General features: G+C 43.8%; 1 protein-coding gene across 1 annotated transcript in view; it reads right to left on the reverse strand.

Annotated features, from left to right (window-relative positions):
* Positions 1 to 5,652: 5,652 nt before the first annotated feature.
* The window catches only part of GM2A (ganglioside GM2 activator), a 55,813-nt gene continuing 42,863 nt past the window's right edge, over positions 5,653 to 18,602 (reverse strand). Inside the window, exons 4-5 of the mRNA XM_085617678.1 lie at positions 9,094 to 9,273; positions 5,653 to 8,910 (exon numbers count right to left, since the gene is read on the reverse strand). Of these exons, the coding sequence (XP_085473804.1) occupies positions 8,737 to 8,910; positions 9,094 to 9,273 (354 nt within the window). The 3' untranslated portion in view covers positions 5,653 to 8,736. The remainder of the gene's footprint in view (positions 8,911 to 9,093; positions 9,274 to 18,602) is intronic.

Here is an 18,602-nt window from a genome sequence, read left to right on the forward strand (position 1 = left end):
TTACCTTCTCAGCATCTGAAGGAAAGGCTCTCAGGGGCAACAGTGTACTCTAGGCTCATTTTGACGGTCTGGTCCATCGAATGCTGGTGAGGTTCCTCTGAGCAGTCTTTCTGGCACGATGCCTCTGGGGAGCGGTGGTGGTGAGGGCTATTTCTGTGCCGTGGTTGAGTCTGAAGCCAGACTGTGTGACGTCAAAAAGTTGGTGGTTGTTGAGATGGCTAGAGACGCATCTGTTGATGTGTTTCTCTAGGACTCAGGCTGGGTATGGAAATAGGGAGATCTGTTTGTATTTGGCAAGTGTTGATGGGTCCGCAGAGGATTTTGTGAGTAGTGGAAGGATTGTGGCGCATTTCCAAGTGACCAGGATAGTAGCAGATGAGGGGGGTTGTTCAGGATAGGTGTTATTGCTTTTGCTGATGGGTTGAAGTCCCCTGGTGAAGGCATTTGTAGACGCAGGGGTCCAATGGTACACCAGGGTGGATGGACTTCATGGTAATGTCATTCTAGCTCAGGGTGATTGCAGGCCATGGGGTCAAGGCAGTTTTCCTGGTTGAGACAGGGAGATATTACGAGGTCTGCAGGGTCTGCCTGAGGGTCGAAGTTGCTGAGATCGAAGATTATTTTGCTGCAGAAGAATTCAGGGTGTTGGTTGCAGAAGTCCCGTGATACGGTGATACTGCTGAAGGAGGTTGCTGGTGGGGTGCCATTTTTCACGATGGCAAGGATCTCTTTACTGCTGCTGACGGTGGTGATGATGCGGGCTACAAGTGCCCTGCACTTGGTGTTCCTGATCTGTTGGTAGTAGCATCTCAGGGTGGGTTTGAAGGTATTCTTGTCTGAGAAGTCCTTGCTCAATCTTCATCTGTGCTCCATTTGTTTGCAGTGGGGCCTTGTCATCCTGAGTTTCCCCAAGTACCAGTTGGCTTGAGGTCTTGTGGCTTTGCTGCGCTTGAAAGGAGCCAGGGTGTCAGCACAGACGGTGATCCAGTTGTTGTAGTTAGGGAGGGATTCAGGCAGTTTGCTGGTGTGTTCGGGCCACTGTACTAAGAGAGTGGTAGTGCAGTCATCCTCTGGGATGTTATGCCAGATTCAGAGGGCAGGTCTGGCAGTGGTTGGTCTGATGGTGCAGGATCGAAATGCTAAATATGACGAAACTGTGGTCTATTCAGGTGATTGGTATGGCCTTGTCAACTGAGATGTTGTTGCAGGAGGTGAAAATCGGGTCCAAAAGTGTCCGGTGGAGTGGGTGCATCCATTTATGCATCGGATGAGGCAGAGGTCTTTTAGTAGAGCGGTTGAGTTTGGGTCAGGACCGTCTTCCAGATGGAAGTTCAGGTCTCCGAGGAGGATGAAGGCATTTGAGACGAGAATGATGGGAGCAACCAAGTCTGTGATGATGCGGGCAAAGTTGAGCTTGGTTCTGGGGGTCTGCAGACCAGGGATACTCTCACAGTGAAGTTGGCTGTGATGTGAAGTTTGAACATAACTTGTTCCATGTTGCTGGTGGATGTGTCTGTGTAGGTGGTGCAAGTAATGGCAACCTTGAAAATGATGGGGACTCCACCTCCTGGCTTGTGCTGATGGTCCTGCCTGGCAATCTTGTAGCCAGGATGGATGACAATGGCGATCTTGGGGGACAATGCAGGATTCAGGTATTTTCTGTAAGGAAAAGTAGGTCCAGGGAGTGGTTGTGCAGCAGGTCCCAGATCTTTGTGGCTTGTTTGGTGAGCGAGCAGGAGTTCAAGGAGCAAGCATGAAAGCGCTGAGCATTGTTTGGACTGTTGTGTCAGTGGTAGCTGGTTCATGTAGGTGTTGGGTGCTGTCAGTGCTGAATTGGTTAGGGTGGATTGTGGAAGAGTGCAAGGAAACTTGCAGGAAGTGCAGGAGAATACTCCCTTAGTGTTGTGCAGCAGCAGCGTGGTAAGCAAGCTGGGGTTGAGATCGTGGAGGGTCGCGGTGCAGGTCAGGTGTAGATGGGTTTGTTGTTGGCAGCAGGGGGTGGTGGACGGGGCTGTAAGCTGGAAATTATGACAGATGGGAAAGGTAAGGAACACATGGGAGGATAACAGTGGGAGAAGGCCCCAAGAGGGGCGGGCAAAAAAATAATCCAAAAGTGGTGAAAAACTGTGGCACAGAGAGAGAAAAGTGGAGAAAACGGTAAAGAGGCAGAAAATAGAGTGAAACTAGCAGAAAAAGCGTGAGTGGAGCTGAAGAAAGCAGCAAAATTAGCAGACAGGGTTGAAAGCGGAGATGTAGAAAGCAACAGCGGTGAGTGAAAATGGCAAAAGAGAACAGCAGAGATGACAAGAATCGGAAGCAGGCAAGGCAAAAAACACTCTATAATGCAGTGCACAAGCTAATACTAGCAGCAAAATGCATAAGCTCAAACAAATCATAGTAGTTACAATTCCTTATAGAACAAATGGGAAATCATATTATAATGATAGTGGAAACAGGACTATAGCGCCTTGCCACCCTCCCCGTGCTAAAAGCTAGTTTATTATAATTATAGAATACCTCCAGGCTTTGTCAGGGGGACCCCATACCTCAAAGTTCAGATGTAGGAATTTACATCTCCGAACAAGCACAGCTCTTCCATCCTGGAAAGCGTTTTTTCCAAGCGTGTTAACATGCTTGCAAGACAATATTAAAAGCACCAAATTTCCAGGGTTGCAGCTGTGTTCTAGGTTATGGCTAGGGATGTGAGACTGACCAAAGCAATTCAACAGAGCTCATTGTTTTTTGACCTTGAACACTCTGTGCAGACGAAGAGCAGAGTGTTCAACTAAATATATGAAATAGACAGTTCTCATGTGAAAGCAAGCGAGCAAAGTGTTTACTAGAAATGTGTCATGTAGTAACGTGAGTAAAAGTGGCAAAATGGCGGCCAAGCATATACTAACTTATGCTAACTTAGCAATGTCCGCTGGTGTGTCCATATCCTCACTACAACAGAAAGAGCAAGAAAAACCGCAAGGCAATGGAAAGAAAGAGAGAGTACAAGATAGTGACAAAGCAGAAGGAGAGAAGAAGGAGCCTCTGGCACAATGGAGAGGGTTCGATAAGCCCTTGCCGGACGGCATTCCAGGCACAGGTAAGTTCAAAGGGGGGCAAGGTAGGTACCTGCTGAATAAATAACTTTTTGAACATCTTATTTGTCCTACTTTTAAGCATTTCAAAATCAGTCCACAAATGCCTGCAGCAAGGAACAGCGACTGGGGTACATGCAGTCACTAGGCATTCAGAACTATTGAACAGCAGGTGTAATGTATAAGCAGCTATGTGGATAGGTCAATCTACTGCATCCGCACCCTCCTTTACCAGTGTTTGTATACATTATCAAATGCAGTGTGAATGTCTGCATGACAAGTCTTAGGTACCCAAAAACACACACCATACTAACTAAATTACCCCCAGGATCACCCCTACAACAATACCATTGTTTGTTAGTTGGCACAAGGTTCAGTGGTGCACAGTCACTCCTATGATATTTACCAGTGGAATTGGCAATTAGCCAGAGTTTCCCAGCAGTTTATTCATTGCATCGTGCCTTGATGAAACGAATATTATGACTTGGTCACTAACAATAACTTTGTGAGTATAGACTCCAAACACCTCAGTAGTGCTGTCAGTGGTGACAGTGTCTACATGTGTACCTACAGCTGAACATTTTCTTTATGCTCATGGGCAATGCTGGTCACACTTACTCTTATCTAGCATGTCACACTATACATACACTGAACCTAAAGGGATGTCTTGAAACATGCACTATCTACATTGCTGGAATGCAATCTGGCTTCCAACATCCCTAGGATGTTCCTTGAGTAGAGGTGTTTGGCTGGCTTCACCCAGCTCAATCTGGTCTCCGCGCATCCTACAGTGCGGAGTCAGCACTGCTGGAGGTGACAGAGGCGATCCGGGAGTGTCTGGATGCCGGCGGGAGAGCAGCCTTGGTTATGCTTGATCTCTCGGCGGCATTCGACACGGTGCCGCATTCTTTGCTCCTAGATCGCCTAGCGGAAATTGGTATTTCTGGATCGGTGCTGTGCTGGATTAGGTCCTTTTTGGAAAATAGGTCGCAGCAGGTTTGGCTTCCTCCTTGTGCCTCCAGGCCTATGCAGCTGACCACTGGCGTACCGCAGGGGTCATCATTCAGCCCTCTCCTTTTTAACATCTATCTGACTCCACTGGTTTATCTTGCGGAGTCACTAGGGGCTAAGTTGATGGCCTATGCGGATGATACTCAGCTTTTGTTTTCCTGGAGGAAGGGCGATGACTCTGTTGTGGCAGCGCAGCACTGTTTGTCCTCTGTATTTCACTGGTTGGCGAGTGCACAGTTGAAGTGCAATGAAGGAAAATCTGAAGTGCTCCTGTATGGCTCGTTTCCAGTGGGCTTCAGAGAAAGGCTGTGGCCGCATGATTTTCCTCGACCCACCGTAGGTAAGGGTTCTGCAAAAAACCTTGGTGTCTGGTTCGACGAAAACTTGAACTTCTCAACACAGGTAAAGAAACTGGCAGGGACCTGCTTTGGTTCTCTGGAGATCTTGAGGAAGTTTCTCCCTCTTCTACCTGATAGTGCCAAGGAAACTGTGGTCCGGGCTTTGATCTTGTCCCGATTGGACTATGCCAACGCTCTTTTGGTTGGCAGTCCAGGCTACCTTACGAGGAAATTGCAAGTAGTCCAAAATTTAGCAGCCAGACTACTGCTGGGACTTTCTTCTACTCTTCGTGTTCGGATCCATCTGCGTAACTTGCACTGGCTCCCAATTGAATCTCGGCTAAAATTCAAGATGCTGTCTATTGCACATTCGGCTCTTTATGGTTTAAGCCCTATTTATCTTCAGAAGAGATTTGCCTTTTATAAACCTAGCAGGCAGCTTCGCTCGTCCGACCAGCTCTTGATACAGACCCCCAGGTTCAATCGCCAGAGGCTTGGCGGGAGTTCATTTGTCCGTAAAGCCGGCTTGGCCTGGAACAGACTACCGTTGGCACTCTGGGGCATTCAGGACCCACAGCTTTTCAAGAAAAAACTCAAAATGTTGCTCTTTTAGCTTCTGATCTGTCTGCAGTCTACTTTTCTTTTTTGGGGCAAGCGCCGGGACACTTTGAGTAGCCGTGTGCTCTATAAGTTAAACATAACATAACATAACAGTGCAAAGGATCTGCCGCACTTAGGCGCCCATTTATTCAAGATGCATAACCAATTGTCACACATCTACATTTGTGGTTACCTTCTGAATCTATACAGAATTGTTACATTTCAATAGCCTAACCATAATCACATCTTTGTGTTCTACAATACATAATTGCTCACGGTTTACAAATTTCTCTCAATTTAAAAACAGCTTATGCTAGAACTTGCTCGTTTGTGTTGCTTTTCTCACTGTTGTTTTCATTAGTGGGTCTGCTTTACTGTACTTGAAATTAACGCATTTGATTTCTCAACACATTGCACAGAGGATCCGTTAAGACTATTCTATGATTTGGAAGGAACTTGTATTGCTTTTCCAGCACCGGCCCCGGAAAGGGGTGGCGTTCACCATGTAATGCTGCATAACTAGAAACTTAAGGCTGGCTTCGGGAAAGTAATCTAAAAATAATCAGAAATTAATTTTGTGTTTCATTCTTAAAATCAGTAAATGACTCTATATGCAATTTTAATAAAAAATTTATTTTGAACTGTTGAAACTGTTGCCAGCAGCGCTGGCAAAATAGACAGACCAGGGTTTGATCAAAAGTTTGCAACAAGCATTTACCCAATGAATGAGAGAGCATAAGTCTTTGTTCTAACCTGCAAAAAACACAAACAAGACAGCACAGCAAGAAAGAGATTGAGGGGCCTGTGATGTTAACTACGATGTGTGTACAAAGTTTTATTTAATGATCAAAACAGATTTAAAATTTTGATCCCAGGGACTGGATTATTCAAGCTCACACTAGAGAGTAATTAAAAGAAGTTTCTTAATATTTTCTGAACATAAAATTTACACCTGAAGTTGTAATATTCTTAGACAAACAAGGTTTGTGGCAATGGATATGCTATACACACATACAACACAGAAAAAGTTTGTGAGCACTCACTAATAAACGTTTATCCTGAGAAGACTTAGAAAATGAAAGGTTAATCTGGCAAACAGTCCACAGTACTGTTGCTCATCCAGTTAGATGAAGCTGCGACATTATGCCAGACTTCCTCACCGGAATTACTGCATTCAATACAGACTGGGTGCAGTTGAAGGCTGTGCTTTCCAGCTTGGTCAAACCTAGCAAAGGCACTTCCAGCCTCAATGTCAGTTAACCTGGTCTTCCAGAACACTTTCTGTTAAAGTACTGGGGCACAATGACAACTCTGCAGTGCATCTTTGTCATCTATTGCAGGTCCACTTCTAGGCCTAGGACGCAATGCTGGCGTCATTAAGCATTTTAGTCCTGACCGGATCCTGATATTCCACATTCAAGGATGTTGGAAGTCCTTAGTAATGGACTGGGTGCGGTGTAGTCTTTGCCTATGGTAGTGGTGCAAAGGCTGTAATTGTTCTTCCATCAAGAAACTATAGCTCTATTACTGAGAACATTTATAGGAGACTATAATTCTTCCTTTGGCCCTGCTTGGTGCGCTCATAATGTACTGTCTGAGTTTAGACGGTGTTGGCCCCATGGCAGATGCAGGCTACTCCGCTGCTATTGCTTCAAAAGGCCACATGTTCAAGTTTGTGGTAAATCTAGGAGATTTGATTTTTATATCTAAAGGAGGGAGTCAGAATCGATTGGGTCCTCAAAAGAGCAAATCAAGGAAAGAACAAAATCATTACGAAGGTCTCAACAATATCCATTTACCGCAGTCCGTGGCAGAGTGAAGTACTTACTTATGCCTATTACCCCTCATGGGGTATAGACCATCAAACAGGACTCTCCAGCCATCTTTATCCTGGGATTTTCATTCAATCTGACTCCAAGTGTAACTAATCTCCTTGCAGTCAGCCTCAAGGCCTCAGCGACAGGTGTTTCGTGGCCTTCCTCTCTTCCTTTTCTCTTGAGGGTTCCAGGTCAGGGTATGCCTAGTGGCGTTTGATGCGGGCTTGCAGAGGGTGTGGCCTATTCAGCCCCAGCGTGATTTCTTATTGAGCAGGTCAAAGATGCGGATGGTGTTTGGCCAGCGGATTTGGAGGATTTTCCTCAGACACGTGTTGATGAAGGTCTGGACTTTGTTGGTTTTGGTCACTGTTGGGCTCCAAGTTTCTGCTCTACACAGAAGGACCGATTTTGAACTGGGAGTGAAGTGCAGCTGCTTTAAAAGGTCAGAGGCAAAGTAATAAACATGGGTAAAGGTACATTTATTGTAGTTTTATTTAGGATGAGATTTAGAACTTGTTTTCGATGGTAGCATTAACTTCAGTGTGATTTTTGATGGCTTCATAAACTGGTCTAAAGTAGATCCAGAAAGCCCAATCCTACCATATTCTTAAGATAACCTATGAGTATGCAAATAATTCCATTCATACTAATTACTTTTGATTATTTTGTATGCGGATATGCAAGGATCTGTAACAGACCCTGCCCTCATCAGTAAATCTTGGACATCATGGGTTTAATAGTCACTGTTATATTCCATGCCAATTAAGAGAAAATAAGGGAATACTGAACCCTGGTAATATTTAGAATTTGATATACAACTGATTTTTAAGGGGGCAGAGATGGAATTTAAAGGGAAACTTAGAAGGTCATCGACACAGGAGGCTTGGGGCAGGCAAATAATAGCCCGAAAACGTTGCCCTATTCGTGCTAGAGGAGACTGAATAGCTCAACAAAAGTTCCACAAGCAGATATGGCACTCTACTCACAGGTTAATAAAATGTGGGCATGGGCCATCTTGGGAATAAAAATTCACGGAATAAATACAAAAGTCATCCCCACCTATAGGCCATTTGCACCAAATTCAAAAGGTCTGAGGTTCTATAATGCAAATTTCTAGCCCTTACCCTCTTAAAAAAACTCTCCATTTGAGGGATTCATTTTCTTTTGCCATGCATATAATCTACGTCTTTATTTGTAACGTTTCTATTTTATTTTCACATATGTATATGTTATCTCCTTTAAAAGGCACTTGAGTCACTGTTTTTTAATGGAAAAGACAGTTTAGCTGGTGTCAAAGCTCAGTAAGCAAAATGCTCACTTCTCAGAATCAAATCCTGCCAGGAAGGCCTTCTTGCATCTGAGATCAATAAAATGGGTTAATTGATTAAGGTCATAGTAAAATCTATAGTTATAAAATATAAAATGGATCAATTGATGAATTGAATTGTAGAATCTGTTTTTAGGAAATATAAAATGGGTACCATTGATTCGAGTAATAGTACATCTTCTTAGAATGCGTCAAAAAGCCCAAAACGCAACAACAATAGTTAGATTAAAAAATATCATTTTTAACTAAGTGGCCTTCTGTACCCTTCAGATGCTGATTGCCTGTTCTGTGTAACACAAATGTTACGGTGTGAAATCTGGTTGCTTTAACTTTAAAACTAATGCATAATATTAAATGATTGGGCAGTAGAGAGAACATGATTCTAGAATCTCGTAGAGAAGCATATTTGTAGATTTCCAGGTGCAAACACAGCTTTATGTTCACAGAGTGATCTTGGAGGCAGAGAGGAGGGATGGTGAAGAGAAGAGCACCAACCAAGATTGTAGGGGCATTACTACCCGAAGACCACCTCCTTGCCACATTCAGGGGCATTTCTATTTCCACCAGGATGTAGACTTTGACTTCAGGGACAAATTAATATTAGCGCATCCAACTTCGCCATCTGCATTACTCAAGACACCCTTCACACGGTACTCTCCTCCTTCTAGCCATGATGGAAGGGGCACATCGGGAATGCTGAATGTGGAACTGGGTAGAGAATATGTGCCCTGCAGGAAGAGAAGCAAGAGAATCCAGACGTCAGTCCTAGAGCAGCTACATGACCTACTGAGTCATTGCACCCCCCCCACTTTCACTAACCCCAGCACACTCATGTAATTCGTGCGCTATTTCCCCATAACACTTTCTCCACCAGCCCATTTGTCCCCGCAGCTACTTCCCAGTTATCTCACCGCTTTGAAGGGGCAATGGCATGGGATGCCATAGGTGTGCAACGGCTCTGGACAGCTCTGTCCTACGGGAAACATCTTATCAAGAGTTTCACAGGCATCGTAGGTGCAGCTGCCAATTTTGTTTAGACAAGGAATCTTCACCCAAATGTCCAGGATGTTCTTCTCGATGGTAAGGGCGAGCTGCAACAGACAAAATATTAAGTTTTTTTTAAAAAAGCCAAAAAGCACGAGTCACAAAATAAAGGTCTTTTAAGCTTAGAAATCAAGTGTTATAGTAAGATTTTATCGTCCAGAAGAATGCAAGCCTGATTTCAACATGTCAGTATTTAAAAAGGAAGGCCAGAGTTTGCACACAAATCCCTAAAGCGGGTGCTCACGGCACTACATGCTCACATCAGGGGGTACAGTGAGTTGTCGCACAAAGAAACCATGATGTCATGAGAGCAATCAGCAGTTGACATCAGCTCAGAACGACACAATGGACTTGAAACATGCAAACAACAGGTAACCATCTCCTTCTCACAATCTCTAGATTATCTGATTTTGGAGTTGACACTAAATATTGTGATTTTCAAATGCCCTGCAAAACCTCAGAAATGATTGTTAAAGAGCACACATTTCAGGTTCTACCCTTCTGGACATCGATACTACTTCATGCAATTTAGTGTTTCTCTTATTTGGGACAGGAACCATGTTTTAATTTAATGGGTTTTATTGTCCTCTTCTATGGGTGTCTCTCATTTCACCAGTGTTTCATCAGTCCCCTATTCATGTAACTCAGACGTTTTCCCTCCAAACTTGTGGCCTGAAAGTATGATGGGTCTGATGGCTGAATGGATTAAGGCATGCACTGCAGCTAGTTAGAGGTTTAAATCCTGGTGTGGGTACATTTAGCCTTTTATCCGTGTGAGGTCCTCAATGTACCACTGATCTGGGTAACCATAAGGATCTGCTAATTAGAAACCCCCTATGTTTTGTTAATGTCATTATTGACCATGTTGCACATGTAGTGTTTCTTATTCAAAACGAAAATTATTTTTTAATGACTTGCACAATATTTACAAAGTAGCAATTGCAATATTTAGAGTCTTGGGACAATCTTCTTAAAAATATTCCATCCGTAAGTACGTCAGTTTATTCTCAAAAGCCTACAGGGACTTTCTTGCTTTCTTAGTAACCCTGATCTGGGACTTAGTAGTCCTAGGTTTGTTTCAATCTCTTTGTTTAAGAGACCAGCACAATCTGTGGTACTTCTAAACAATATTCTGTTCATTATAATACCCAATAGGTATTAGTCGTCTTAAGCTTCTTGCTGTTTAGCTAGAAATTAGATTATTATTTCTGGATGTGTTCCCTCTGCCCACATATGATTGCCATTCATTTGGACTCAGTTCTTCATTCCTCAGGTTCTTGTCTATGAACCAGGTTTCTCTGTGGCCAATAAACTAGCGAGTGTTCTGCAGTTCTAATTAGAAGGAAAGAAAGACAGTACCTAGAAGGACCGAGTCGTCTGCATACAAAAGGATTGGAATCATACACACCTACATCCTTGAGACATTCTCTGTCTGTCAGTACATAGACATACATGTAATTAGTATACAAGTTGACTGGTCAAGGGTCATGAAGCATCCCTGTGTCGCACCCATTTTTTCGAATCTCAGTCCTCCTAACAAACAATCCTGCCATGTTGTTGCTTTTCAATGTAAACTAACGGTGGTCCAGCAGATGTTTCTTCATATTCATTTGTTTAATTTTAGCCATGAGGTTTCCATATCCTCTGTACCGAAAGCCTTTTGACATTCCAGAAAGAGTTCAAAGAATGCCATTCTTTTTTTTTTTTGTATGTCTTTTGTTTAATTGTGGTAAAGAGCAGAGGTCACTGTCTTCCTCTTTACTAAATCCTCCCAAAAACTTGGAAGCAAAAAGAAGAAAGGTTTCATCAGGAAGAATTTTTCCATATTTCAGACCATAGCTGTGATAAACTATCAGCAACAGCATGCTGTCTTCCAGGCATATGTTATGCAAAAATCGTATGGTTGAAAAAATTCCCAACAGCCCTGGCAACAATTTCTGTATTGAGCTTGTTGTAAAACTATTTTTATTATCTTTTTTTTTTTTTTATATCGAGAAAAACAGTGCAATTGCAGCATTGATTACCTGTACATACATTCCAAACAAATTATACATTTTCATTTGATCAACAGAAGACAATCGAGTAATACATTATGCACAATAACCAAGAAATCATAAATTAGAGAGCAGCCTATTATGACACATAATTCTTTAGGCTTGGCTTAAGGAGGAAATTACAGTTTGTAAAAAGGATGCGATCAGGAGAAAAAAGGGCCCCAGATCCTTTTCCCTTTGATTCTGCCTTTTCTGCCTCTCCTTTCATAAAGTGCCTTTTCTTAAATTATATATGTGTAAAAATCGTCTCTTCCACTGCTGGAAGGTTGGAGGTTGAGGATCAAGCCAAGCTGAAGCAACACATAACCTAAGTACTGCCATAGCTATAAAAATTAGTTCTTCCCCTTCACTGCCTGCTGAGTCATATACCCCTAAATAACATCAACTGTGGTGTCAAAGGAACATCAAGAATCTGTTGTAAAAAGCTTGTAATTTAGCGACCGATAGATTCTATACAGGTACAAGTGGCAAAGATATGCACTAAATCAGCCCCAAATGTTTAGCATCTGAAATAAGAGGTCCCCTCAGTACCACCCCATTTAACAATTTTCGCAGGTGTGATAAATAAATTGAAAAAGGTCTTAAAATGTTGAGCCCGCAGATTGGCAGAGCACAGTACAGTGTGCCACAGTTCTAATGATCTCATAAAGCAAGAATCCTCAACTCCCAACCTATCCTGCTATTTCAGACTATGTTTATTCAAATCATCTGGCACACCTTCCTGCAAACATCTATATATTTGTGTAATTGAGAGTCTGGTATTACAAGTTAGTAATTCCATCAAAGGTACTTGTTCAAACCCTGCCGCACCTCCTGCTTTTTTAAGCATAAAATCTCTCAGCTGTAAAAATTAAAAACAATCCCGGGGGACTGACACCAAACCTTTCTCTAACTACTTCAAATGAGGTTATGTGATCCCCAGCTAACAGATCCCCTATCCTGTATATACCGCTCTTACCCCACCTTGCCAGACATGTATCTTCTAATGCCCTGGGCAATTGGTCATTCACGATTATCGGAGAATAGCGATGGAACCTACCTAACCAGAGTTTCTTCCTTATGCCTACCCAGTCGCGGAAGGCAGCAATCAATACCTTGAAGCGCGTTTTCTGAAAGTCACTTGCTTCATAAAATTTCAGGAGACAACCATTAGCCCGAGCGCCAATCAGTAGTTCATATATCGTTGGTAGTTGTCCAGGATCCCCCCTGTCTATTTCCTTGACTCCAAAGAGAGGCCAGTAGTATTGGAATGAAGCCGCTAAATAGTATAGCTTAAAAGACGGGAGCCCCCATCCTCCTCTATCCCTGGGAAGGGAGAGGTATATATTCGCTCTCCTAGTCCTCCGATAGCACCAAATAAACCTAGCTACCTCCTTCTCTATTTGTTTAAAACAAAAATTATGAATTTCCAAAGGAATTGCATGAAAAATATACAAACGTTTTGGCAGGATCATCAATTTAATGAGATTACATCTCCCTACTATTGACAGTTTCAGATTGTCCCAACGTTGAAGATCGTTTTCAATTTACCCCATTATAGGGGTAATATGCAAGTCCACTATATCATCCACCTTAGCTGTGATGGTAATGCCTAGGTAAACCGCTTTTTCAACAGTTCTATTCTCCATACCTGTGACAAACCTATTTGTCACGATCAGCGTTTTAGCTTTATTTAATAAAAAGCCCGATTGGGTACCAAAGCCTTCAGCGATACTTTCAACCGCTGTCATTGCGCGGTCTGGGTCAGATGAAATGATAGCTACGTCATCAGCGTAAGCCAATAGCTTGGTGTCACCGCCTTGCAGACAGACCGGAATCATTTCCGAGTAGACCTCCAGACGCCCAAGAAGGGGGTCTAGATACAGGGCGAACAATAAGGGGGAAGCAGGACAGCCCTGTCTTGCTCCCCTGCCGATTGAGAAAGGAGCCGTCTCTTCCCCCATAATTTGTAATCTTGCTACAGGGTTAATGTAGAAGACCTGTATTGCTTCCACAAATGGTTCCCCTAGCCCGTAAGCCTTAAGGGTCTGCCATAAAAAATTCCATGACACCCTGTTGAAGGCCTTCTCCGTGTCTAAAAAAGCTACCCCCATAGGTTTAGCAGCGATCTCAGTAGCATCAAAGAAGGTGATTAACCTCCTAACATGATCTACAGTCCCTCTTCCTTGTATAAAACCGTGCTGCCATACTGAAACAATATGGTGCATTACAGAGTTCAGAAGTGAGGCAAAGATCTTAGAATAAAGCTTAGCATTGCTGTTTAACAGCGTTATAGGCCTATATGAGCCTAAGTTTGTTGGATCTTTACCCTTTTTTAGAAGATGAAAATGTTCGCGATACCCCAGGAACCCTGTGGTGTGGCCCCTTCCTTGATCTCCTGAAATAAACTAAGCATAGGACGATATATCTCACTGACGAAAACTTTGTAAAACTCTATAAGAATGCAGTCAGTTCCCGATGCCTTGCCCGTTGGGAGGGCTTGTAAGGCACTATATAACTCCTCCTGTGTAATTTCTGCCCCAAGCCGGGCAACCTCCTCCTGTGGGACCCTTCCAGTCGGTTCAAACTCCTGTACTTCCAAATTTCATGTGACCTTCACCAGATGAAACAGAATACAGGTCTTCATAACATTTTCTGAAAGCCTTTCTAATCTCAGCAGGCTCTGTCACGACTTTACCCTGCACGTTTCTAGTCCGGTCTATATATCCTGCTGAAGCCTGCTGTCTAGCCCTGATTGCCAGTAATCTGCCCACCGTCTCGCTATATCCATAGCAATCCTGCTTCTTAGCTAAATATTTTCCCGCAAGTCTCTCAGTATTAAAATCGTCCCGGCAGGCTTTAGTGATGTTAATAGAACTCCGGATTCTTGACAGTTCCCCACCACGTGACAATCAATTATGTTTCTAGTTGGGCAAGCATTTGATAAAACTGTTTGATCTGTTCTGCCTTTTTTCTGCTCACTCAAACAGTACTGCAAGATCTCACCTCTCGCTGCCGCTTTAAAAGCATTCCAGACCATACATGGGGGGGCACTACCACTATTATTATTAAAGAACTCCCTGATCCAGTCCTTCATATATCCAATACATTTTTGATCTGAGAGCAGAGCCCTCTCAAAAGTCCATCTAGAATATTTCTTTCTTATGCCTTTTACTGAAACCTCTAGGACTACCGGGTTATGATCGGGCATAACTCTGGGGAAGAGTTCTATTCGTGCCTCTTAGGGTATACATGGCGAGGTTAAGAAGTAGTCCAGTCTGGCACACTTGCTATGTGGGGCTGAATAAAAAGTATAACCGGGCTCAGGAGCGCTAAGTTTAGGCCAAAAATCTACCAAACCGATATCCATTACAAGATTTTTAAGCGCCCTCATCGAATGTGGCGTCCGCCCTTTACTAGTGGTCCCGCCTGTAACACTGCCTTTCATAAGAACTGCGACTCCCTTAGTCTTCACATCTTGTGTAGTGTATGCTGCTACCTTCAGCCCCAGGGAATTAAGTAAGTTGCTATCGTTCCTGGCAATGCGAGTCTCCTGCAGACAATAGATATCTGCCTTTAATACCTTGAGATCTTCCTGTATCCTCCTCCTCTAGGCCCCATCATTGAGCCCACATATATTAATAGACGCAATACGAACTTTAACCATGGTTCCCCATAAAAATTGCTTCCAGCTGTTCTACCATATCTAAATTAATACAGATATTGTACTGTTCCTGCAAACTGTCTTGTATAGCCTTCCTACTGAATTGCTCTCTGACCGTTAGTAACCGTATTAAATAATACCCAGAATATGCTTCTTGCTTCTGCTGCAATTTACACTTCACGTTGTAACCATACCCTCCCCTGTCCCAACCCCCTCACCCCTTCTCCACCCCCCTACCTCCCCTACCCTTAGAGGCAGCCAGACGTAAGACGATCCGCATGATGGAGACAGGAAAAAAACCATCCTCCTCCCCCCTAAGCTCTCTCCGCGCTTTATTAAACCCAAAGTGTCGATAAGAGAAAAGGAGGAAAGAGAAAGAAACAAAGGGGAGAAAAAGAAACACATGGTAGGTAAAATGCATATATGACCTTTCACTAATGTCAAGAAGAAAAAGAAAAAACGTAAATTAACCCCACAGTTACATTGAAACCTCAGACATTTCTGTTATCTGACCGGATTTGATCTAGATACCATCTAGCCTGAATTTCTGAGGTGAAAAACGTAACCGCCCCTCTTACGATCATCTTCAGTTTAGCAAGGTAGAGTAAAAAGGTCTTGAACCCAGCATCTTGAAAGGGCTTAATCATTTGCCGGAGTCGCCATCTACGCTCTACGGTAACATGACAAAAATCCAGACATACATAAAAAAGAGGTCTCTTTATATTGCCTTCTGGCCTCGAGTCGGGCTTTTTCAAAAATAGCCTGCCTAAGCATGTAATTACCAAAAAAGACTAATATGGCCCTTGGTTGGATTGAATCTCTACCAGAGTTTATATGTCTTGTGAAGGGGAACCTGTGGGCCCTCTGGACTTCCCGCTCCCACTCCCACCCTGTAAGCTCAGGGAAGGATTCTTTAAGGAGATTTACGATGAAGGAACGCATGTCCTCCCCTTCCAGGCCTTCTTTTATCTCTAAGAAGCGGAGGTTATTCCTCCTCATATGGTTCTCCATATCCTCCAGCTTCCACATAGCATCGGTGAGATGAGCATCATGGGCTTTAGTATCCTCTTTAATGTCAGACAACTCCTTTTCGACCACCGTTCTCTTTTCCAGAAAGTTAATTCGCTGGCCGATCTCTACACAGGTTTTTCCGACTTTCTGTATTGCCCCCTCCAGTTTTTTAGAAGCCTGCCTTGCTTTTTTCCATCAGCCCGAGTCTCAGCACGATGTTCTTTTATAGTATCCAATATCATACTCAATGCAGAATTCATATCTGTTATCCCCTTTGCCTGAGATGCACCATTGGGAGATACTGTCTGTTCAGTTGTCGATGCCATTGGGCCGGTTATCCTTGTATGCGAGTAGTCCCACTTCAAACCAGGGCCGCCTGAGCGCCTTCCTTTATTTGTCTGGGTCTCAGTACACCCTTTACCCCCCTTAAGATTCGTCTGAGATTTCTGTCGCTTCTGTGCTGTTTCTGGTGCTTCCAAGGTGCTGAAGCCTGACGAAGACAAGCTGTTGTCCAGTTCACTGTGGTCTCAGTCGGTTACACCTGATAGTGACTCCTTGGTAAGGGAATAAAACTTATCTGTTCCATCAGAGATGATATCTCCTGCTGCCTGAAGCAGATCTTCGGGACCTATAACAGCTCCCATCCCCCCGGAAGCCTCGTCAATTGTTGGCCTACAGGTTTGGGGGTCAGTCATAGGCTCATTATCATCCTCTCTGTTGTTGCCAGGTTCTGTGTCTTTTTAGGTGTTGCTGAGCCCAGCGCATGCGCTGGCTCGGAGAGACATTTTGGAGGTGAGTTTTCAAAGTGCTGCTGGCTGGCCTAGCACTTGCGTTCACGTGAGCGTGCAGCCGCCATTTGTCTATCACGGGTCATAAGCACCACTCGGCCGCACGTCTTTCGCTTTGATCTTCAATGCTCGTTACTCCTGATGCGCGTGCTTGTTTATCTGGCTTGACAGACTCTGCGTCTTTTTCTCTCCCCTTCCGTGTCGTCCCCCCTCCCCTTTTCTTCCTCGCCTGGGCCTGTGACTGCCTTTCTTCCCGATCGCTCTTTGCATCTGTTCACTTTGCTTGTTTTACATGTTCTTGCTTCTTGTAACCTTCAGTAAGGTTTTCTTTTTATAAATTAATAGAGTTTTTTAGGGCTATAACTAGGTATGAGTGTAAACGCTAACTTTCTTAGGGCAAGTCCAGCGATGAACCGGATTCGGCATAGCTACTCCGCGCTGCTATTTTGCTTCGATTACCGCATTAGTTTAGCGCAGAGTTGTGTTTTAACTTTTTGGACTTAACAATTTTCCCCAAAGTGGCGTGCACGGTTATTGGTAAAAATAATGGCATAACTAATGAAAGGCACATATTCAAACTACTGCTTTGTCCTGATTCCACAGCAGACTTCTTTTCTGCACCGGTATTTTTCCCAAAATAAAAATAAACTTTTTTTTTTAAAGTTTCATGAGTCCACTGGAGTTACTGCATTAGCATAACATTCTTAGCCGACGCCATCACTGCAGCAGCCATTTACATTTAAGATGTTGCCAATAATCACACCACAAAGAATATTTTTGGGATTGTTTTATCCATTTGTTTATGGGCAAGAGCGTTGATGCGTATGGACCATAGTCCTTTACTAAAAGTATACTAGTGCAAAAAAGAGTTCAATCAATGACAGATGCCAGGTGGTGTGGGAAAGGTTGCTTTAATTTGATCGCTCTGCATTGCTACAATATAACAGAGCCTGGTTCCAAACCTTAAAAGGCTAACATTCGCTAACAAGCTGCAACTTTTGTATTCATCCCTTTCCGCCCCGCAGTACGCTCGGTCTGAATCCTCTGTCTCCCTAACCCTCCACTCTCTGCTTGTTTTTTGACGTTGCGAGGCTCATTTGGTTTGCCTGCCAAAGCACCAGTGCTTAAGGGGGAGTCCAGACTGTTATCTTGGGGCAGATGTATTTGTGGTGAGTTTCTAATCGCCGCTTCTTTCACTTGATTTGCCGATTTGGGTGGCATCCTCCCAAACACCAAATTATATCTTGTTATGATGCAGGAGTACTGTAAAGACAGCCTATGTCCCACTTTGACTGCAATTCTTGCCAGCGCCCACCAGGTGGAGCACAATGATCTTGCTGCTCTCACCAGCGCGTGTACCGGTCTCTCACTGCCGCCCTTACCACCTCTATGCACGCAGGGGTCCGATATCCCAGCCGGCGTTGCAGTCCCAAATCGCCTGCTCAGTACCAGTCCCAGCCAGGACATCCGTGTAAGCTCTGGGTGCCGACGAGGTAGATCCAGACGAAACCCCAAGCGAAATCCCCAAGTCCGCAACGCCCAGGTGAATGCACTTGATTATGCTCGACAACGTGCGGGGCACAAAGCGCAGAGCGGAGCTGCTGCAGTAATCACGCTGCCGCCATCTTGCCTCTTGTACCATCTTGCCTCTTGTCAAAGAAAGCCATTCTGTAGTCTCTCACTCCCACTCTGATTTGGAACCTTCCCTTCGATTCACTTTCGAAGAGTCCCCACCTACTTGTGCCTCGGTTGGCCATGCAAGCTCGCTTCTTATCCCCTACCATGTGTAATATGAAGCCTTTTATGTACATCATATTGTTATTTTGTAGATAGGGTTGCACTCTGTAAATCAATACATGCCTATTATATACATTACATGG

This window comes from Triturus cristatus, chromosome 7, assembly GCF_964204655.1.
Source record: "Triturus cristatus chromosome 7, aTriCri1.1, whole genome shotgun sequence".
Classification (NCBI taxonomy): domain Eukaryota; kingdom Metazoa; phylum Chordata; class Amphibia; order Caudata; family Salamandridae; genus Triturus; species Triturus cristatus.